This window comes from Pipistrellus kuhlii, unplaced genomic scaffold (assembly GCF_014108245.1).
Source record: "Pipistrellus kuhlii isolate mPipKuh1 unplaced genomic scaffold, mPipKuh1.p scaffold_m20_p_1, whole genome shotgun sequence".
Taxonomy (NCBI): domain Eukaryota; kingdom Metazoa; phylum Chordata; class Mammalia; order Chiroptera; family Vespertilionidae; genus Pipistrellus; species Pipistrellus kuhlii.
In genome coordinates, this window is record NW_023425404.1 from 72694781 (window position 1) to 72717710 (window position 22930).

Below are 22930 nucleotides of genomic sequence, written 5' to 3' on the forward strand. Positions count from 1 at the left end.
TACATCAAAAAATTAATAATTTTACATTTAAGGAATAAAAGTTTTTTAAAAAAATAATACAAATAGTGAAAGAAAGGATTTTAACCAAGTTTACCTTTCTTTTTTATATAGCTTTTAACAATTCATCTCATCACATTTTATTGCAATGTTCAAATGCACTTGCAGCACCCATTACAATCAGAAATTAAACTTAAGGAAGTACATGTAAGTAATGACTCTCAGGGGAAACGGATCTACTGTCCATTAAAAACTCCATGGTATATAAGCATTACACAATAATGCTGCTTAACCGCCTGTTGTCACAGAAATCACCACCACAGTTTTCTGGAAATGAGTCCACATAAGAATTAATGTTTAAAAGGTGAAATGTTCCTTACGTTTAACTTTAGCAAGATCTTATTTTTTCACTGTTAAGAAACATTTTAATCTAATGCAGAAGCTGTTAAGAGTCTAGAGAGCTAAAACTGTACTCCTGAGTTCAAACTTACAGATAAGTCTTTTTGTAAATAGTTCTCAATAAAATATCCTCCCTCCCCACCCCCGCCCCAGTTCTTACAAAACTTTGGTCAAGAGTAGAAATATATCCAGGCAGATGTATATGCCATCCAATAGCAAGAACTGTAAAGCCCAACTAATGATTTTGGGTTTTAGAAATAGAAGGCAATTTAAAATGTACTCAAAGTTACATTAAGAAAAGCTTTCACAGGGTAATATTTAAAGTCACAAAGGTTAAGAAAATACTGATATCAAATTACAAATAACTACAATGTTAAAAGACAAAACTACTATACAAGAGCCTCTTTTAAAATTAAAAATAAAGAACACAACGCATGAGTCAGGATTATGTTCCTGTTCTACTCATGAATTTTAGTCTTTATATTCATAAGGTTGGTCACACTGACATCGAGTTGATTTTCTTCTGACATCTGATGAAGTCTCATTCCAACTTCAGAGGCTGGCTCTTCCCTAGGGATCCTGGCTTCCGGTCCCCTCCGGGTCACTGTACAATTTCAAAGTAGTGCAATATGGCCATGATGTGCTGGGGCATGAAGACGTACCCTGTGTACAGCGCCATCCCCACGACGGAGACCAGCATGGAATCTGAGTCGTAGTTAAGAAAACTTACTGTTTTTCTGAATTTATTCAAAACTAAATCCCAACATTTTTTTTCAACAAATGTTTTATGTGGAAGTAGCACTTCAATTGGTGTTTTCTCATATATATCAAGTATTTATAAAGAACTAGTAACTGTAGCCACTAATGTTTACTACATTTTTAAAGCTCATTTTAGCTTCACCATCACCATACAAGGTAATTACTATTACTCTCCCTTTTATACTCCAAAGCATCAGGTTGCTTCAAGTTAATCCTAGAAACTAGAGCTGTTTAACCGAAAAGACAGAAATATATAAAAATAAAATTGTATTTAATCACTGTACAAGGTCTACCAACTTGAATAAGTAATTAGTAATGTATGATCCAAGACTTTTCGATTGAGACTGAGCCTAAAAGCATTGGTTTTGGAGCCAATGCTAAAATCAATCATACACCAGTGACATAAGTTGACAGCACCTGCTACTATTAAATATTTAGTATTATCACTAAACTTTGCAACATCAAATAAAAGTCATCTTGATAACCTAACCAATATATGTTCTCTACAGTGTTCCTTCCTCCTCATTCCAAAGGGAAGTGAAACTATACAGATGCAAATCAACAAAGTTTCTGACAAAATATTGATGCAGTGAATAAAGAGCTTCCCTCCCCCCCACACACACACAGTCACATGGCCATGATAAGGGGAATAACAGCTTCTGAACCGGGGCCATGTTTTATCCATCCATCCATTCATTCATTTTCTCTCCCTCCCCCTCCCCATTCCATCGCATACCTTTCAGCTCTGCCTACTAGTGGTTCTATAATACTTTACATTCTTTTATGAGAAGATATGGCTAATATAAACAATATGCTTACTGCCAACTAATATTTGTATAACAGTTTAGATGACAAACCTCTTTCACACATTTCCTTTCCGAGTTCCTGTGAAGTATTCAGAGGCTGACAAAACAGAGGGACTTGTCCAGGGCCACAAAGAAGCTGTCTTTAGAGCGGAGACCGAACGAGCTATTTAAACCAAATTCTAAAGGCATTTCCCTCATCCAGCAAACATGGGCAAAAAGCCCCATAACCACCTCCTTAAGTTTCCTTTTTAGCCTCCCTTAATCAAGTCCTTTCTTAAACTACCACTTCTATTTGCCACTTAATTTCTTTTTCCTTTTTTTTTTTTTTTAAGTACATGCATACCCGCTGCTTCGTATCACTCTCCGGTCACCAATGACCTCTTAGCAAATCCAATGGCTATCTGAATTGACTCTATTTTACTTTTCTCTCTTCAACACTCTTCCACCCTGGTCTCAGATACTCCCTAGGGCTCTCCTCCCATCTCTCGCACCACTTTTCTGTCTCACTGGCTCTTTCCCTGTATGTTCCTTTTGTGAATTTTGTGCTTTTCTCTCACACACACACTCCTTTCTCCTAGTATAGCAGCCATGCTCTTTGTGTAGGCCTAACCCTGCCCCACGTCCAAGGGTAAGTCCCACTAGATCTTAATCAATTAGTAATCGCTTCTTTCCGTAATAATTCCTGCCCCCAAAACTATCAATCGGCTCAAAGCTTAGGACTTCTGCCAGGACTTCAGGAACGCAGATCCTCTCCCTCCCTCCCATCCTCAAATATGCAATTTGCTGATGTCACTCTGCCGCCATGAGGAATTACTGGTGTCACTCTGCCGCCATGAGGAAAGCAAAACTCAGAACAAAGCCGACTCATGAAGGTGGTGGAACAAAAATAATCACAGAAAAATGGAGCCAGAACCCTAATCAAACCCCCTGGAGCCCACCCTACCACTGGACTTTCTGATACAGAAGTCAATTAATTCCCTTCATTCTTAACCAGTCTGAGTTAGATTTTCTTTGTTACTTGCAGCTGAGAGCATTCTAAATGATAATAATGGAGTTCCCAATATTTTGTCTTGGGTCCTATACACTCTCATCACTTAAACAATCGCCTTCATGTTGTTGACCTGACCATACCATACAGACAAATATTTTCTACAACTTACTGAACATTTCTATGACATTCCATAAGGTATTTGGAATTCAACGAAGCCAAAACTGAACTTATTTTCTCCAAAACTACCTCTTCCTATGAGTCCTATTGTTTCAACTACTTGAAAATAGTTGTTGTAATTATTTGATATAACTATTGATTAACTATCTCCCCAGTCATCCAATCTATAAACTACTTTTCTTTTTGTTAGGATGATTTCTATATTCAATACATAACAGGGTGCTAGTGACACAGGGCCCTGTAAAAGGAGAGACACAATTACTTGCAATTAAAAATTTAAAATCCGCCGAAACCGGTTTGGTTCAATGGATAGAGCGTCGGCTTGGGGGACTGAAAGGTCCCAGGTTCGATTCCGGTCAAGGGCATGTACCTTGGTTGCGGGCATATCCCCAGTAGGGGGTGTGCAAGAGCCAGCTGATCGATGACTCTCTCTCATCGATGTTTCTCACTCTCTATCTCTCTCCCTTCCTCTCTGTACAAAATCAATAAAATATATTTTTTAAATAAAATAAAATAAGTAAATAAAAATTTTAAATCCTAGATCAGTATATTTAAAAATCTACCAAGTTCTGATGGAAATTTTGCATCAAGTACGTTGGGGTCGAATGAAAAAGGTATCTTCCAGAAGTTGATTCTCCTGTAGCTCTTTGGCGGGTCCTGCTTGCCCCATCCTCTTCCAGGTTGATTTTAGAGAACTGAGTTGCAAGCACCGTGACTCCAAGCTCGTTTCTCTGCAGGGATGGGGTTGAGGTCTAGAAGCGAACTTTTGGCTCAGAGATTGAGCCAAATCCAGCAGAGCTGCCTCATACCAGGAGGAGTCGTGTTGGAATGATGATGTGACTGAGCTTACAAGCTCCTTTTGGCTTTCTGCTGTCATTGGAGATGTAAACACATATTTTCTAACTCCTGTCATCATCCCTCTTTGGAGTCGAGATCTGTATAAGGGATATTTCTTTTGACATGTCCAGAGGGCATCATCTTCCATAGGTGAGTGAAACCCAACTGTCTTCTTCTCCCTTCTAGTCTCTCCGCTGTTAGTGGACTCTTGGTGCGTTTTGATGGATGATGATGTTCCAGTCACATGGTGACTGCAGCAAACCTGGTCCAGAGTCACTCCCATTCATATCCAAGTCGAACTCTCAGGGCTTAGTGAGCGCTTTCATCAGCAATCAGTTCTTTCCACTTAAACACAGCTTGAATCCTTAACCAACTGTAGCCTAGGCGAGACTGATGAAGCTGCTACTGTCTTAGGAGAAGTTTTGTCTCCAGCAGATGCTGAAGGCACTCCTTTTTCATTTCCAGCTCCATTTTTTGAAGCATAACTAGCTGCCTTCTGTCTTCTGATAGCTGCTTTTTGAAATTGGTCTCACTGGGCTGCAGTACCTCTTGGCCATGCACCAGAGATGCCCAGGAATGCCCACTATAATGGCATGATTCCAGTGTGTCTTGGAATACTGAAGGGTCATGTCTGTAGAATGGCTAACATGAACATGATCTGCATTTTCAGAAAGTTTACCAGCACAACACAGTCTAGACCAGTGGTCACCCACCAGGGGTCCGCAGGCCACAGGTGGTCCGTGAGGTCCGAAAGATTGGCGGCCGCTGGTCTAGACTGTGTAGTCTTAAGGTGCTAGCATGCCTTCATCTTCAGTGCCTCTGAAGGTACTTTCTCTGTAGGGGCTGCATCTGCTAGTCTTTCCCTTGGGGATCCATAGTCACATGTTCTGGTTTCTGACGGCACCCTGTCTAGATCCTCTTTGGGATTTTGATGGGCTGATGGTTTCAAAGAATTATTCCTGAACTCCACAAGGAATTCAGTTTGCAGACTTAGGCCTTTGCTTGGTTTGGTAGTAGGTTTGTGGTTTGGCTACAGGAACATCCAGTTCCATGGATAAAGACGGGAGTGTGCTCTTCCTATTGAATAGCTATTGTTCCTGCATTCTAGCAGCATCAAGTGCTGAGAGAGACATGGTGAGTTTCTCTTTATCTTCAGACAGATATTTCTGATAGAGTTCTTGGCATTCTCTGTACTGTAGCTGGGCCTTGTCTTGAGCCCCTGCCTCTTCCGGGGACCAAACCTTCATGAGACAGAAAGGATGATCCAAGGGCAGAGCCATGAGTCCAGTAGGGGAGAGCCTCAAAGCAAAGAGGATATTTCCAGGCCCTGAAACCTAATAGAGCTTGTCAGACTGGATTTCACAATCGCCTGGAACTGGTAACTGCATTTTCCCTTCAATTTGCCCCCTTCCTGAATGAGAATTCCTAGAGCTTTTACCCAATGCCTGTCCCACCACTGTCTTCTGGGAACAGATAACTTGCTTCTTGAGTTTCACAAGTTCACAGAGCTTCAAACTTACTTGATCCCTTCTCTCCACATTCAAATTATCTGACTTCTCAGTTCTTCCCAACCCCTACAAGGGACTTTATAGTTTAAGTCCCCCATCCTAATCAATGATAAATGATTGAGGTATTTATCACTCCTTGCTTAATCAAATAAAAGCTCCCATTTTAGGCCTCTAGACACTTTGCATGCCACTCTTTACTACAGTGATCCTTTTACAATGCATTAGGCCCTAACTGGTTTGGCTCAGTGGATAGAGCGTCGACCTGCGGACTGAAGGGCCTCAGGTTTGATTCCGGGCAAGGGCAGGTACCTTGGTTGCAGACACATCCCCCAGTGAAGGGTGTGCAGGAGGTGGCTGATTGACGTTTCTAACTCTCTATCACTCTCCTTTCCTCTCTGTAAAAAAAAATCAATAAAATATATTTTTAAAAATACATTTAAAATGCATTAGGTGTCAGGCTGGTGTAGCTCAGTAGTTGAGCATCAACCCATGAACCAAGAGGTCACTGGTTTGATTCCTGGTCAGGATGCACGTCCAGGTTGCAGGCTTAATCCCCAGTACAAGGCATCTATCAGTGATGTTTCCATCTCTCTATCCCTCTCCCTTCCTCTCTCTCTAAAAATCAATAAAAACATGTTTTTTTAATGTAATTGGATAGCATTACCCATAGGTAATTGGATAGTGCCCATAGGATAGCACTTGAAATTCTAAGCCAAGCTTCCAAGGATGTTTCCAATCTAATCCAAACTACCTGTCTTAGGTTGAAGTCCACAGAAGCAGACAGGAATTAAGGGATTGGGACAGGGATTCTTGTATAAATTACTCTTGAGGGCGTTTTCTCAGAAGGCTCAGAGGCTCAGTTCTAGAGCAGCGGTCACCAACCTTTGGTCCTCACAGACCACAGTGATCCGCAGACCGCTGGCTGGTGATCGCTGCTCTAGGCCAGTGGTCAGCAAACTCACTATTCAACAGAGCCAAATATCAACGGTACAAGGATTGAAATTTCTTTTGAGAGCCAAATTTTTTAAACTTAAACTTCTTCTAACATCACTTCTTCAAAACAGACTCACCCAGGCCGCGATATTTTGTGGAAGAGGCACACTCAAGGGGCCAAAGAGCCGCATGTGACTCGCGAGCCGCAGTTTGCCGACCACTGCTCCAGAGCATGAATTGTACCACATAGTTGGTGATGCTGGAGGCCGGGGGGCTGACCTTTTGTATCCCTTTATCTGTCCCTCACTGGCCACAGGGTGTGGGAAGGAAAGTCCACCTGAGTAAGACAACTGCCTGGGCTGAGGGCACCAGGCTGGAGAAAGGCAGCTAACGGCACTGGCAGTCAGCACTCACAGGGGCTCGGGGACCCAGGTGGGGACCAAGAGCAGCACGGCACTCCTTTCCACCGCTCCACCCAACACTCCAAACCATCCCAGCAAACACCATCCTACTCGCAGCCATTTTACCTGAGCTCAGGAAGCAGCATTCTCTACTTTCATACCGCTCTGCCTTTGACTAGTAATACGGTTCAATAATAACATACAAATAAGCCGAAACCGGTTTGGCTCAGTGGTAGAGTGTTGGTCTGCGGACTGAAAGGTCCCGAGTTCGATTCCAGTCAAGGGCATGTACATTGGTTGCGGGCGTGTGCAAGGGGTGTGCAAGAGGCAGCTGATCGATGTTTCTCTCTCATCGACGTTTCTAGCTCTCTATCCCTCTCTCCTCCTCTCTGAAAAAAACAATAAAATATATTTTTAAAAATAAATAAATAAATAAATAAATAACATACAAATAAAAGTAGCAGCAGCAGCTCTCATTTGTGAAAGTCTAGTGTGCGCCCAGCAGTTAGACACTTCAGCATGCTCAAGCGACATTCCCAGTCAGAGCAAACAATGGCGCCGGTTCCGAACCACGTCAACTGATCACCAAAAATCTGTGTTCTTAACTAATCGCTATACTGTAATACAGCGATTTTCAACCTTTTTTATCTCGTGGCACACATAGAATAATTACTAAAATTCTGCAGCACACCAAAAAATATGCATTTTGCCAATCTGACAAAAAAAAAAAAAAATAGGTGTAATTTTGATTCATTCACACTGGAAGCCAGCTATTGGTGTGTTGGCTATTGTCATTTTGTTACTCGACAAACTATAGGAAAGGAAAGAGGTATAGCACCCCTACCTAAATAGTCAGGTATTGCATGTTTTAGAAATTCTTACAGCACATCAATTGAAAATCGCTGCTATAATACCTCCCTACATATGAAGAGCCCTTCTCCTCCTAATAAAACCTTCTTAGAGCTCAGCTGGTTTCCTCCTCTTACACAAGGCCTTCCCTAGCTCTCACATTTTTCTCATTCTCACCCTAACCTGCTGGCAGAATTAATTACTGCCTACTGCTCATATAAAACCACTCGTACCACCTGACATGACCTACTTCGAGACGTATTTATCTCATCCAGATTATCAACTCCTTGAACACAGGAACAATGTCTTAGTTTTGTATCTCCTAACATAACACATACGCAATAAATATTTGATGAATAAGGGACTGTTTGAGAAACAGTATTTGACACTAGAATCCCTGTGGTGCTTCCTACATATCCCACATATTATGTGACTGACAAACTTTATAGTGACTACAAAGGAGAAGAGCAAAATCTATTTCTAGGCAATACTATATTTTCAAATTGCTTTTTTGGTTTTTTACAGCTTTTATGTAAGTCTTATAAAAGTATACACCGAGCAAATTAAATGATATAGTAATAATCTTCAGATCATTGGCTCAAATTCAATTCAAATAAGAAGTGATTACAGAAAACAGCTATTTGATTGATTATTGCATGTACTCTTTATGGCACTGTAATTCTCTGTTAGTATGGAGAATATATCAGTTAAGGATCATGCAACTAACAGAGATCACTCCCATATAAGACAAGAACCTGAAAATTAAGCTCAATTTTGTGAACACTAAATTATCTAACTTTTAAATTTTTATGTGCATAAAAAAATCACGATGTTTTCCTAAGTGAAATAAGATCTTATCAAAACCTAAAGTTTTTTTGGCTAATTAAGATACTAGAGATTGTGACTGCAAATAGCATTATGCTGTGATGCATACATGTGGAATAAAAGTAATAAAAAATGGCAACTGTATATGATAATTCAGGACAGTGGTTACTTGGTGGAGTGAAAGGGGGAGAAGGGAGAAGCAACTGAAAAGGGGCATTAGCGTTCTTCAAAGGCACTATAACGCTTCTCTCACTCAGCTGGTAGCACATGCACATTCACTGTATTATATTTTGTGGGGGTCTCACATGTCTAAATAAATAAGAACTGTAAAGGAAAATGGAACCACAAATGGTATTAGACTAAAATCTGTTTTGTGCTGAAACTGGTTTGGCTCAGTGGTAGAGCGTCGGTCTGCGGACTGAAAGGTCCCAGGTTCGATTCCGGTCAAGGGCATGTACGTTGGTTGCGGGCACATCCCCGGTAGGGGGTGCGTAAGAGGCAGCTGGTCAATGTTTCTCTCTCATCGACGTTTCTAGCTCTCTATCTCTCTCCCTTCCTCCTCTCTGTAAAATATCAATAAAAATATATATTTAAAAATAAATAAAATAAAATAAAATAAAATCTGTTTTGTGTGAAAGAACTAACTCCTTTACAAAACTGAGTTAGACATCACTGGATCTAATTTGTTACAAGGAAATAAAAAGAGTCTTAGCTTCCAGAAATAAAATAAACAATTCTCAATTCGGACCAAGTTAAACAGAAAATTATCAAAAGTCACCTGGACCTAGATGCAAATGCCAATTTACAAGTGGCTCAAAAAAATGTAACAATGAACCTTCCCTTTTACCCAGAGCCATTCACTAAATCCAACTTTATCTTGAGCCCCCCAGAAACGTTTCTATATTCTGATCCCATCTCTCCCCTAACTATTTCCAAATCACGATAGTTAAATAAGCTTCTAAAGGTGAGTTTTCTATGCAATTAGATTTCAAAATTATTCCCTAAAATTATCTTAAAGCTCTCAAAAATTCTTAAGGGAGTACAGGCAGTCCTCGGGTTACGTCGAACTCGACATATGCCGTTTTGTGGTTACATCGCCATCTCCCGTTTATTTATTTAAAAAATAAATATTCTGCAACAAAAGGCAATACAGTGCTTATTAAAACTATCATTTGAGGGGGTGGGCATTTAACATTATGACTCAAACCAGTGTTTGATAACTGCCCAAAGCAGCTCTTGTACTAATTTATTATTACTTTATAGTACAGCCTGGGACATGAACACCTCTCGGGGCCCGAGCTTCTCCATGAAATGAGGCTGCTGCCTTCATTAACATCTAGGATCCCACTTGCTTGGAGAGGGCATTTAGACACCAACTCTCAACCACCTTTCACATACTTTTGTCTCACCACAGAAAATAGAAAAATAATCAATGTTATCTAACACACATACTTTGGAAAGTGATACACAATATGACAGTAATCTTTCTATTTGTCAAGTTCTTGTTTTTCATGTAAGTATCAGTAGCTGTACACAAATTAATCAGATCTATATTCTAGAGGAGGCTACATGATTCAAGAAATATATCAATACAATAAAATTAGAGAAATCTAGATTAAAAACAAAAGACCTCAACAACTAAAAAACAGACTTGTGTTTTGTGTGTTTATAACTGTCTCTATCAATGAATTTTAAGTTTTTGAGAGGAAAAGCACCTCAGCTCAGCCATCCTTTGCTTCTTCCTGGAGTTCACTGCAGGATAAAGCAGGCACTGCATAAAACACTCAAGAACTGAGCAGATAAGGTGCCAGGATGTGTGCAGGTGCTGAAGATAAATTTGTTCAAGAGCTGAATGAACCATCAGAGGTTAACTATATTATAACATAAATATTTATTTTATGGGCTCAATGGATTTAAAAGCAAATGGAAACCATTGATCTGCATGTTGTTTGCTGCTTCTTTAACAGGGCTTTCCAACTAATCAGGAGCTGATAAGTGTCCAGATAGGAAAATATAAAGATTTTTTGCCCATATGAGGGTCTTTCCCAACTTTTTCATGCAACAACCACAAAAAAAAAAAGCCCAGTAACAAAAAAAGGAAATGTTTTAAAAATAAGTACAGTAATCAGAAGATGCAAGACCACAGTAACTAACATTTCCTGTCCCAAACAGTAACTCTGCTTTCTCATTGCCTATTTGAGTCACAAGACTTTAGAGAAATCAAAAGTAGTTTCTCAGTGGGAAAAGGCCAGGGACCTTTGTTCCAGTGGGTATGATTTATCTCTTCACTATTCTAAATAACTTCAAACCTTTAAATCTCTGATTGCACTAGTCACATCAAAAAACATAGCAAGCCCTGGCCGGTGTGGCTCAGTTGGTTGAGCTTCCTCCCATATACCAAGAGGTCATGGATCTATTCCCGGTCAGGGCACATCCCAGATTGTGGATTCAATCCCCAGTGCAGAGCAGGAGGCAGCTGACTGATGTTTCTCTTTCTCTCTCTCCCTCTCCCTTCCTCTGTCTCTTTAAAAAATCAATAAAGACATATTTTTTTAAAAGGATAGCTAAAATGGCATCTAAAACAATCCTATCTTCTATTAGTCAAACTCCTTTTTAAAAATCAATTCTAAAATGCTAATTTTATGGTTAGAAATAAACCTAATTTATTTAAGGAACCATCCTACTGAAAATAAAAATAAAGAATTTAACAAAGCCCTAGCTGGTTTGGCTCAGTGGATAGATCGTCGTCAGCCTGCGGACTAAAGGGACCCAAGTTCGATTCCGGTCAAGGTTGCGGGCTTAATCCCCAGTAGGGGACATGCAGGAGGCAGCCAATCAGTGTTTCTCTTTCATCATTGATGTTTCTATCTCTTTCCCTCTCCCTTCCTCTCTGAAATCAATAAAAGATATATTTTTTTAAGAAAGAATTTAACACGCCGAAACCGGTTTGGCTCAATGGATAGAGCGTCGGCTTGGGGACTGAAAGGTCCCGGGTTCGATTCCGGTCAAGGGCATGTACCTTGGTTGCGGGCACATCCCCAGTAGGGGGTGTGCAAGAGGCAGCTGATAGATGACTCTCTCTCATCGATGTTTCTAACTATCCCTCTCCCTTCCTCTCTGTACAAAATCAATAAAATATATTAAGAAAGAAAGAAAGAAAGAAAGAAAGAAAGAAAGAAAGAAAGAAAGAAAGAAAGAAAGAAAGAAAGAAAGAAAAAAAGAAAGAAAGGGACAAAGAATTTAACAAAGTCGTACCACAGGCTGTTCGGTGAAAACTAATCAAAGCCCTAAGGGAAAGCAGTCACAGGAAAAGAAACATAACCTTCAGCAAGAAGAGTCCCTCAGTTTGGCTACGGCACAGGTAGGAGTCCTTTAGCTCTGTTTTAAGACATTTAAAAATTAACATCTGGAGAACCCAGAAATTGGCCCAAGTCATTATATTCAATTAATATTTGCCAAAGGAGACAAGACTTCAATAAATGGTGTTGAGAAAATTGGACAAATGCATGCAAAAAAATGAAACTAGACCATCAACTAAAACCATACACAAAAATAAACTCAAAGTGAATAAAGGACTAAATGTAAGAAGGGAAACCATAAAAATCTTAGAAGAATCCATAGGCAGCAAAATAGCAAACATATATCATAACACTATCTTTGCTGATAAAGCTCTTAGAACAATGGAAACTAAGGGGGAAATAAACAAATGGGACTACATCAAAATAAAAAGCTCTGCACAGCAAAAGGAACCATCAACAAAACAACAAGAAAGCCCACTGCATGGGGGAACATATTTGCCAATGTTATCTCCAATAAGGGTTTAATCTCCAAAATTTACAGGGAACTCACACAACTTAACAAAAGGAAGATAACCAATTCAATCAAAAAAATGGGCAAAGGACCTAAATAGAACCTTTTCAAAAGAGGAAATCCAGAAGGCAAGAGACATATGAAAACATGCTCAAAGTCACTAATCAACTGAGAGATACAAATTGATTTTATTATAGAGAAGGGGGAGAGAGAGGGACAGGGAGAGATGGAGGGAGAGAGGGAGAGAGAAATATCCATGTGGGAGAGAGAAACATCAATCAATTGCTGACTCGGGATCAAACCCACAACTTAGGTATGTGCCCTAACTGGGCATTGAACCTACAACCTTTTTGGTGGATAGGACGATGCTCCAACTAACTGAACCACCCAGGCAGGGCAAAATCAGCCTTAATTTCTGTCACAAAAAGCTCAGTGCCATTTTTCTGTTCAAATAATTCTGTTAACAGTGGAACTCCTGTCTCACTTGTTTTTTTGCTTTTATAACTTTACTAGAGGCCCGGTGCATGGATTCGCGCACCAGTGGGGTCCCTCAGCCTGGTCTGCACCTTCTCACAACCCGGGACCCCTCAAGGGAAGTGGGGCTGCTGGTTTCAGCCAGATCCCCGCAGGCCTGGCTGTAGTCGTGTGCGAAGGGCAGGCGGTTGGAGAGGAATCTGACCCTGGCCCAGCTGCCGCTTGGCTTGCTAGAGGTGGGTCGCAGCTGTGCTCAGCGGGCGCCTATCAGGTGAGCAGTGCTCCCGCTGGGAGCACACTGACCACCAGGGGGCAGCTCCGGCCTTGACCTTGCCCCTGTCCTGTCCTCATGCGTAAGTGTTACACCACTTATGGCAGGAACAAAGATAGGGCACTCATTCACAGCTGTACCTAAATGCCAAGAGTTTATTCAGTGGCCCCAACAGGAGGTCTGACACTCCACCCCTAGGCTGATGTTCACCCTCACATGCTTCTCCGTTTCATCAGTCTCTTCTGCTTCCCTCCTGGCGGGTAGTTTTTCCAGCAAAGAGGGTTTACCAGGAGGGAGAAAGCCATTCCCGGGAAAGTCTACCTTAAATCTGATGACGAGGCGACCCTTTCTTACGGTCTTCGCTGAACTGCCGTGCCTTCCCTTAGCACGTTTGGCATCTCCGGGCCTGACAGCCTGGCTGGGTGAGAGGCGGTGCCGAGGCTCGACGGCAGGAGTAGATACTGACAATGCTTCAACCGGCTGAACGTCCATCCGCATGAAAGGTCTTCTCATCGTAAAAACATACTCTCTCCCCCCCGCGTGTCCTCTCAGCCCAGCACCACCTCCTCATTGTGGCCTTCGGGTCCGCCGGGCGGGCTCTGCCCTCGGCCAGCCATGCTCTTCCCTCAAATCCCACCCGGAGAACTCCCTCACCTTTATGTTTTTACTCAAATTATTCCTTCTCAATTAAGCCTCTCCTAGTATCCTCTTTAGGGCAACTCTGCCCTAACCGGTTTGGCTCAGTGGATAGAACATTGGCCTGTGGACTCAAGGGTCCCAGGTTCGATTCCAGTCAAGGGCATGTACCTTGGTTGCGGGCACATCCCCAGTAGGGGGTGTGCAGGAGGCAGCTGATCGATAATTCTCTCTCATTGATGTTTCTAGCTTTCTATCCCTCTCCCTTCCTCTCTGTAAAACATCAATAAAATATAATTTAAAAAAAAAAAACCAGCAACTCCATCCTATAGTATTTCTTATCCTCATGACCTACTTTTCTTTTCTCTATAATGCTTACCGCCTAACATACTATATCACTCACTATCGAAGGACAAGAACAGAGATGTGCGTCTCATTTTCTTACTGATGTATCACAAGCGCCAGGCCAACACCGGGCACACGTGTTCAGAGAAGAAGTATGTTGAATTAATAAACAGGCCCATCCTGCTTTCTCCATTTTACTTCCAACCTATTCTGTCTTCATCCTGCTCCAGCCTGTCCCCTGATGTACTCCCCATCCCAGCCCACTGTGTACCCCAGTCCACACCTTCCTCCAGGCTGCGAAAAACAAAACTCCAGCTCTCCTCCCTGAAGTGCTCCCCACTCCCATCCACCCGGCCCTCCTGCCCTGCGCCCGCCACACTGACTGCCGGCTCCCTGAGCTAAACTCACACGGGGCAGCATTCTGAGAGCATGGGTGAATTTGAATGTTTCCTGAAACGTGGCTCTAATTTCCTTAAGGAAGAAATGAAGTCCCTCTTCTTGGAAACGTACTAAAAATCTCAGTACAGTAAGAATGAGAAACAGAGAGGATCCAAGATGGCTGCACAGGTAAACACCTAACCGCAGCCGCACACAACAATTTCAATAAAATACAACTAAAATATAAAGTGGACATTACCCAGAGCTACAGGAAAGTCGACTGACTGGAAATTCTACAACGAGAAGCAAGGAGAAAACCAGAAGGAAGCGCGGAGGAGCTGTAAAAGCCCAAGGTACGGAGACACGCGGCGCACACGGAGAGGAGGGGCGGCTGAGTGCCTGGCGGGCGTTCCCCAGCGGGAAGGAGATAAAAGCTCCGACTGTGCTGGGCCCCAGTTCCGACTGCTCTGAACCCCAGTTCAAGGCCAGACCCCGGGGACCCAGGCTCATCCGGAGGGAGCTGGGCTGTAAGGCAGAAACCCGGGGGAGCGGCGAAAGGCAGAGCCCCCAGAGGCACGCACACTGCGCACAGAGAAGGGATGGTTGGCTGTGCCATGGGACTGCCCTGGCGGGAAGGAGACAAAACCTCCAGACTGCTCTGAACGCCACCTCCAACTCCTCTTCCAACTGAACTGAACCCCAGTTCCGAGCTCATTGGGGGAGAGCCTAGACTGTTTGGTAGCAGGCGAAAACCTTTCTCTCAGAAGTGCTTACAACCAGTACTGAAGGACCCTGGGGATTACTAAGACTCAGGAACATCATAGGGCGGGGCTGAGGGAAGCCAAAGCTGTAGGCTCCACTCTGAAACTACATCCAAGCAGAACACAGAGACTTTTAAGGCTACCAACTCAGGGAAGCTGCGAAAATGCAGAGACAAGGAAAAAGATCACAAACGAAAGAAATGGAGGACAAAAAGCGACTGGATATAGAGTTTAAAACCACACTTATAAGGTTTTTCAAGAATTTCCTAGAAAAGATCAATAAGACCTATGAGAATATGAAAAGGAATCAACTAGAATCAATAAGAATTAATAAGGAATCAACAAGAAATAATAAAGAATCAACAAGAAATAAAGAATACATTGTCTGAAATAAAAAATATTATACAGAGTCCTAAAAACAGAAGGGAAGATCGCAAGAATCAAGTCAAAGATTTGGAACATAAAGAGCCAGAAGACACTCCTCTGCAGAAGCAAGAAGGCAAGAGAATCCAGAAAGTTGAAGATAATATAAGAAACCTCTGGGACAACTTCAAGCGAACCAACATCAGAATTATGGGAGTCCCAGAAGATGAGAGAGAACAAGATATCGAAAACATACTGAAAGAAATAGTGACAGAAAACTTCCCCCACCTGGTGAAAGAATTAGACTTACTTATTCCGAAACCGGTTTGGCTCAGTGGTAGAGCGTCGGTCTGCGGACTGAAAGGTCCCAGGTTCGATTCCGGTCAAGGGCATGTACATTGGTTGCGGGCACATCCCTGATGTGGGGTGTGCAAGAGGCAGCTGGTCGATGTCTCTCTTCCATCGATGTTTCTAGCTCTCTAGCTCTCTCCCTTCCTCTCTGTAAAAAATCAATAAAATATATTTTAAAAAAAAAAAAGAAAAGAAAGAAAGAATTAGACTTACAAGTCCAGGAAGCGCACAGAACTCCAAGCAAAAGGAATCCAAAGAAGACCACACCAAGATAAGTCATAATTAAAATTCCAAGAGCAAAAGACAAAAAGAATATTAAAAGCAGCAAGAGAAAAGCAGGTAGTTACCTATAAAGGAGCACCTATATGATTGCCAGCTGATTTCTCAACAGAAACCATGCGGGCCAGACGAGAATGGCAAGAAATATTCAAGGTGATGAATAGTAAGAACCTACAGCCAAAGATAATCTACCCAGCAAAGCTATCACTCAGAATCGAAGGCCAGATAAAGAGCTTCACTAATAAAAAAAAGCTAAAGGAGTTCATCACCACCAAACCAGAATTATATAAATTGCTGAAGGGGGTTCTTTTGGAAGAGAAAGTAAATAAAGATAAAAATTATGAACAACAAATACGTAACTATCAACAAGCGAATCTAAAAACCAAAGAAATTTTTTTAAAAAATCTGATGAACAATATTAACTGGTGAATATAATAGAATCAGAGGTATGGAAGGGGAGTGAACTGACGATTCTTGGGGAAAAGGGGAGAGGGGGGTATGGGAAGAGACTGAACATAAACTGTGCACCTATGGATGAGGACAATGAAGGGTGGGGAAAGGGCAGAGGGTGGGGTGGGAACCTGGTGGAGGGGAGCAACTGGGGGGATGGGGAGGGGAAGAGGAACATTTGTAATAATATGAACAATAAAGATTTATTTTTAAAAAAAAAAAGAGTGAGAAACTACAGTTCCTACTAGGTTTTTGGGTGTAATGTTGTTTTGTGTGGTGTTTTTTGTTTGTTTTTTCATTCAAAATGAAAAGAGCTTTAAGTTTCGTGGATAAAATATATATTCTGATATCTTACTTTTCTGTTTTATTAAACATTAAAATGTCTGTGAGGAAACTGTTACTGGATTTGAGTGACTCTAGTCGAAACCTTAGGCACTTTGTTGCCCGAACTCTCACTCCAGCTCCTACGAGGCCCCACAGGACTGGCCTGGCCTCCTGCTGCTCACACACCCTCCCCTCTGCCCCCCACAGGCCCCTCCGCATCCCTGAAACACGCCAGACACGCTGTGCCCTGAGGTCATACTCCGTTCCTTCTGCCTGCAATACTCCTTGCCCTGCATTCTTGCTCTGCATATATCTCTGCAAATGCCCCCTCCCTGACCACTGTAGCTGGACCTGAAGAACACGCCTTCTTCCTTACTTCCTAGCCTCTTCTGTTTTCTTTTTCTCCATAACAGCTTTTACAATCTAATCATCGGTATTTTTTAATTATTTATCTAGCGGCATTAGAATAAATATTTTTATCTGTTTTACTCACAGTTATAGTCCCGCTATCTAGAATAGTATCTGACAATTAGAAGGTGCATAATACGTTTAGAACACGGAATTCAGCAAACATATACCTTTTACAAGTGAATAGACAGAGCAATGCAAATTTTTTAACATCTCCAAAAAAATCAAGGAAGTTCTCCTAATCAAAGCACTTTCTACTTCTTTAAACTTGAATTCTCCCCAAGAACTGAATTCTGTTCGTTGGAAATAGCCAAGCTTCAAAGCTACTCTACAAGTGGTTTAAAATCAGGTCCCTTTTACCATTGCTAAATATTTATGCAATTGCTTAGAAATGACACATCAATATATAAACAAATGTTTCTCCAGCATTATTTGTGTGCCCAGCACTGTGGTTTAAAAAGTCTGTCCTTGAGGAAACAAGGCTTGTTTTTCGGAGAGAATCTAATTCCTCGCATAACCCCAAAACTACCCATATTTTGCTTAAAATAAATGGAAGTGTAAAATGCCATCTATAATAATAAAAGCATTACGTGCTAATTAGACCAGGCAGCCAAATGACCTTCCAAAGCTGCAGTGGCAGGGGCTGAGGCAGAGGCGATCAGGCAGGCAGGCAAGCAGTTAGGAGTCAGAGGTCCCGAATTGTGAAAGGAATGTCCAACTGCTGGGATGGGGCCTAAACCGACAGTCGGACATCCCCCAAGAGGCCCGATTGTGAGAAGGTGCAGGCCAGGCTGAGGGACACACCACGCACCAGGCCTCTTGTGAAAACATAAGAAGCTGTAGAAAGATGACAAATATAGCCCAGTAATTACAGACTAAAACTAGATTTTTTTTTTAAATTAAAACAAGGCTAAAATGACTTTTACTTGTGCTTCAAATTTTTTAACAAGGTATTTTTATTTCTTCCACCTGCCTTCAACAGGATGGTTACAATATTATTCAATGAGGCACTACAGGGAGTGTCTCACTAGCTACAAAACCTGTCTTGGTTACAAAACATGGTCTTTTCCTTTGCACTAATGGCTGCCAAAACGGAAAGGTTTTGAAACATGTTAAAAAGTTCCTGGCTGAGATGGACTCATTGTAATACCACTTAGCACTTACATGATTCATTTTACAGTTACCTTGTTTTATGCAAGTATCAGATTCCATTTTTTGTAAGCTAGAAACCATGTCTGCACATAAAGTAAATATTGGTTGACAAAGTAAAAGCTAATTATCACTTCAAATGTGGTATCAGAAGACAAGATAAAATTTAGGATGCAGGTCCTAGCATAGAAGGATTTACAAAACAAATTTATAAATGTTATTGTTTCAAGAACTATTTACAATGTGTCTGACTTGACAGATAAATTTCCTTAAAATATTTTATTTTTTTAATTAAAATTTTCTTCCTTAGAAAACCTCAAAAACCCTCATTATTCAATTGAGACTGACCTTTCAATTTACAACAGGTATTAATTCACGTCTAGCCATTTGATTTGGGAAGAAATAGAGAAAAGCAAGCTCACATGTTCAAGGATGCCCCTAAAAAGTATGCAGAAATAATTATAGATATGTTTTCCCTAAAATAAGGACAACTTCAAATTATTAAATGAGTTACAGCAGTGTAATGTAAGCTAAGGCATTTACTTTCTTCTAGATTCTTCCTCTGTCCAAGACTCCTAATTCAGACAGAGGCCATTTTTCAGACAGCCAGACAAATCTCTCTTACACTAAATCTTAGGTAAGATTTAGGTTTCTAGTAGTGATAATTGTGTTCAATGTACTTTTAAAGAATGTCTCTTTTCCAAACCATGTAACTGGCCACAGAAACAGTTCTGGGTGAGGCTTACTAATTATTAATGAATTTATGAAATTCCAAAGCCAGGCGGAAGGATCCCACCTGTGCACAAATTCGTGCATCGGGCCTCTGGTAAAAAATAAATTTCCTTGTAAGCAGCTAAGCTTCCTCAAAAGTGCTGAAACACAGACTCAGCTTCCAGTGCAATCTTATGTTAGTTCATACAAATAGACACACTTAACTAAGGCTTGGAATGAAATTGCCTCAGCCACTTCACCAGAATGCAGCTATGCATTTGCAAAGTTGTTCTGAAGCTGCTCCTAACTAAAGCACTTGAAGGAGAGACCCTTGCGAAGTAAGCATAGTGTGTAAAATGCTTGTTTCATATTGGCCCCCAAGTTTTAAAATGTTACACCTCATGGTTATTTCTTCTGCAATAATATCAAGGGATGTCAACACAGACAAACGGAGAGACCAATGCCATGGACTTTAGGGAGCCTATCTTCAGAAGCTTGAGTTACTAATTGAGGTTGTTAGGAAAGTAAGACGAGTTAAGATTCAGGCAAAGTGCTTAGCACAATGGCTGGGCTCCTAGTAAACCTTCAATAATAATTTAACAAATGTGCATTAGCATTCTACTACAGCAGTCTACAACTAACCACAAATTCCTTTTCAGGCCCTCCTACGGACTGTGCAAATAGCAAGTGAAAGCACAGAACACCCTTGTTAAACTTCCCATCTTGAAGGCCAAAAAGGCACCACCACGAACTGCTTTCAAAAATCTGTCTTGAGCTGCCACGAGCACAACTTCACAGCCTGACTAAAAAGCTGGGAAACTGGTTAGCAGTCTAATTAGGATCAGTGCCAGGCAAATCAGGGACAGTTAAAGGTCAAAGGCGTCCAAGCCCGGGGCGGATTTTCTCCACTGACTGGGTCCCCGCCTCCGCCCGAGCAGGAGCGGGAGCGGGAGCAGGAGCAGGGGGCTGACCCCAAGGCGGGCGCGGCCCCAGTGCGGGCCGGGACCAGCCGGAGAGCCACCGCCCGAGGGGATTTCTTCCAGGAATAAAGACGCTTCCGTGTTGGATCCAGGGACACGCCAGCGACCTCGGATCTCCGGAGTCCTCGCCCTCCCACCCACGCCCCAGCCCGGAGCGCCGCCCTCCGCCCAGGCACCTCCGGCCGTGCGCCCGCGGGGAAGAGACCAGTCCTGGCGCGCGGCCCGCTCAAGGGGCCACCTCTCAGCGCCCCCCACCTCTCCGCGCCCCGCTCCCCCACCTCTCCGCTCCCACCTCTCCGCGCCCCGCGCCCCCCACCTCTCCGCGCCCCGCGCCCCCCACCTCTCCGCGCCCCGCGCCCCCCACCTCTCCGCGCCCCGCGCCCCCCACCTCTCCGCGCCCCGCTCCCCCCACCTCTCCGCGCCCCGCGCCCCGCTCCCCCTCCATCCCCAGGTTCCCCACCTCCGGGCCCCGGCCCCACGCTCCCCGCCCCCGGCCCCCGCGCGGCCCGGGCAGGATACTGAACGCGGTCCGCTCCCAGGGCTCCAGCATGTAGAGCGCCGTCACCAGCAAGTACTGGTAGTAGAACCAGGACATCTGCTTCCAGGCCCGCGCCAGCGCCATGCCCGCGGTGTGCCTTCTGTCCGTCTGTCCCGCAGGCCCCGGTCCGTGTCCCAAAGCCCGGCCCCGAGGCCCGCCCGCCACCCCGCGCCCATTGGCCTGCGCCGCCGCGTCACCCGTGGGCACGCCCAGCCCCGCGCGCCCGCCGGCCCGGCCCCGCCCGGCAGCGACCATTGGCCCCGCGTCCTGCCCGCCCCGCGTCCCTGCCCGCGCCCGCCCCGCGCCGCCGGAGGACGGTCCCGGAGGGCGCCGCTGCGCCCCGCCCGCGCCGGGCGCCGGGGAGCTGCTGGTGGGCGGGGCGTGAGTGCAGTCCGGGGGGCACTCGGTCCTGCCCCAAGACGCTCCCCTAGGAAGTATCTGTGGGATATCTGCGATGCCTCCGGCATCCTGCTGGGAGGAGAGCTACGGGGTGAGCTGGATCGCTTTGGGTTCCTATCTTCATGCATTTTACGATCTAGCGGGGGAGGCGGCTACTGATGACACAAATGCAACCAAAGCTGGGGTTGCAGAGGGAGAGAAGTGGGTGCTCAGTGAGGGTCGGAGGGGGGTGGGGGGGCGCGAATGTCACCCAGTCAGGAAGGCCAGGAAAGGCACCTCTGAAGGGATGCACACCTGGCCTCCTTCCTCTCCTCGCCCTCCTCTGCAGCGCGTGCGCCCGCTCATGCGCCAAGACACAAAAACACACCCCCACACACCAACATGCCAACGCACTCCTTCACCTAAAGACAAAATAAATTATCATAAATATGTCTGTGGGCCCACCTCCCCTAGTGGCTACAGGTATCATGTAGGTCAGGCCTGGGGAAGAATGCTGGTCTGGCGGGTTCTGCAGGCGACAGCTGCCTGTCTGTCTGTGGGCTGATAACGCCTGGAGATGCCTTTTCGAGTGTTCAGGTTTTCCCACTGGCAAATAGGCCAGCAACATTGCACTGTTAGCGTGTGAAATGACCTGATATTTAAATGTTAAAAGGTTCTAGGTTAAATAGCCTAAACTCTAAGACAGCCATGGTTGATAATGTTTTATTTATTCAAGTAGAAATATCAAGCACTGTACATTGTGCATTGCTAAATAATGGGGTTGAGCCTTAGTCGGTTTGGCTCAGGGTACAGAGCTCAGGCCTGCAGACCAAAAGGAGTTGGAATCCCATCAAGGGCACATTCCTGGGTTGCGGACTCATTCCCGCCAGGGCCCTGTGTAGGAGGCAACCAATCGATGTGTTTCTCTCACATGTATCTCTCACATCGAAGTTTCTGTCTTTTCCTCTCTTCCACTCTTTCTAAAAGATCAATGGAAAAATATCCTCGGATGAGGACTAAAAAAATAAATAAACAACGGGTTTGGAAAGTCAGACTAAGATCTACCTTCATAAAGTACTCAGTCTACTAGGAAACAGAGGCAAGTTATCTATTGTAATTACAGTGAGATGTGGTAAAGGGTATTGTTATGTTATATGCGGGATGCCACCATAGCCCAGAGAAAATCATTGGGTTTGCAAAAGGTTTCCGGGAAATGGTGCTTAAACTGAAATGGCAGAATGAATGGGGTTGGGGAGGGAGGAGACAGGGAGACAGATATTTCAAGTCCTGCATATGGAGGCCTGGTGTGTTTCAAGGACTGAAGAAACGTCCTCATTTACGGCTGAAGCAAAAAGAATGTGCAGCAGGAGCAAGAAATGGGGCTGGGTAGTGAACAGAGACCATAGCCTGAAGGACCTAATGTGAGGAGCCAAAGGATTTTTAACTGGATGTCCAAAAGTTCAAAGAGCCAATGGCTCAATAAGATTTGCTTTCTGGACAAAATTTCAGTAGCCTGGAGGCTGCTGAGGAAGAGTGGGTTCCATAGTAGAACCTGTAAACGGGGCATGCGTAACCCACACTCACGAGGGTCCTTCTTACGTTAGGAGATCCAACTACGCTTGGTCCTCCCACCTCTGAATCTTCCCTCTACTCCGTTCAGATCTATTCGGACGCAGGCTTTATTTTATTTTTTTAGTATGGAACGCTTCACGAATTTACGTGTCATCCTTATGCAGGGTCCATGCTAATCTCTCTCTGTGTCGTTCCAATTTTAGCACATGTGCTGCCGAAGCGAGCACAAGCTCTGTTCCTTTAGATTAGGGGTGTCGAACTCAATCAGAG

The 22930-nt window shown here is 43.6% G+C and overlaps 2 protein-coding genes and 1 non-coding gene across 3 annotated transcripts; all 3 read right to left on the reverse strand.

The window, feature by feature from the left end:
* Positions 1–382: 382 nt before the first annotated feature.
* Positions 383–20864, reverse strand: SPTSSA (serine palmitoyltransferase small subunit A). The gene is made up of 2 exons (XM_036451553.2): positions 20692–20864; positions 383–1101 (listed from the first exon to the last, which is right to left on the reverse strand). Exons 1-2 carry the CDS (start codon positions 20792–20794, stop codon positions 998–1000), a joined length of 207 nt encoding a protein of 68 aa, XP_036307446.1. The 5' UTR covers positions 20795–20864; the 3' UTR covers positions 383–997.
* Positions 3658–5819, reverse strand: LOC118726592 (protein hinderin-like). The gene has a single exon (XM_036451540.2). The coding sequence runs from the start codon at positions 4247–4249 to the stop codon at positions 3716–3718; it is 534 nt and encodes a 177-aa protein (XP_036307433.1). The 5' UTR covers positions 4250–5819; the 3' UTR covers positions 3658–3715.
* A 1915-nt stretch (positions 20865–22779) lies between the features above and the next one.
* LOC118709902 lies at positions 22780–22887 on the reverse strand. Its single transcript, XR_004985191.1, has one exon. It is a non-coding gene; the product is annotated as a U6 spliceosomal RNA (small nuclear RNA).
* Between the last annotated feature and the right edge of the window lie 43 nt (positions 22888–22930).

Bases quoted from the DNA above. Each gene is read 5' to 3' on its own strand.
- LOC118726592 (XM_036451540.2), bottom strand. From the start codon at position 4,249: ATGGGAGTGACTCTGGACCAGGTTTGCTGCAGTCACCATGTGACTGGA.
- SPTSSA (XM_036451553.2), bottom strand. From the start codon at position 20,794: ATGGCGCTGGCGCGGGCCTGGAAGCAGATGTCCTGGTTCTACTACCAG. The intron at 1,102-20,691 runs GTATCCTGCCCG...ACTACGACTCAG, and splicing joins CTGGGAGCGGACCGCGTTCA to ATTCCATGCTGGTCTCCGTC.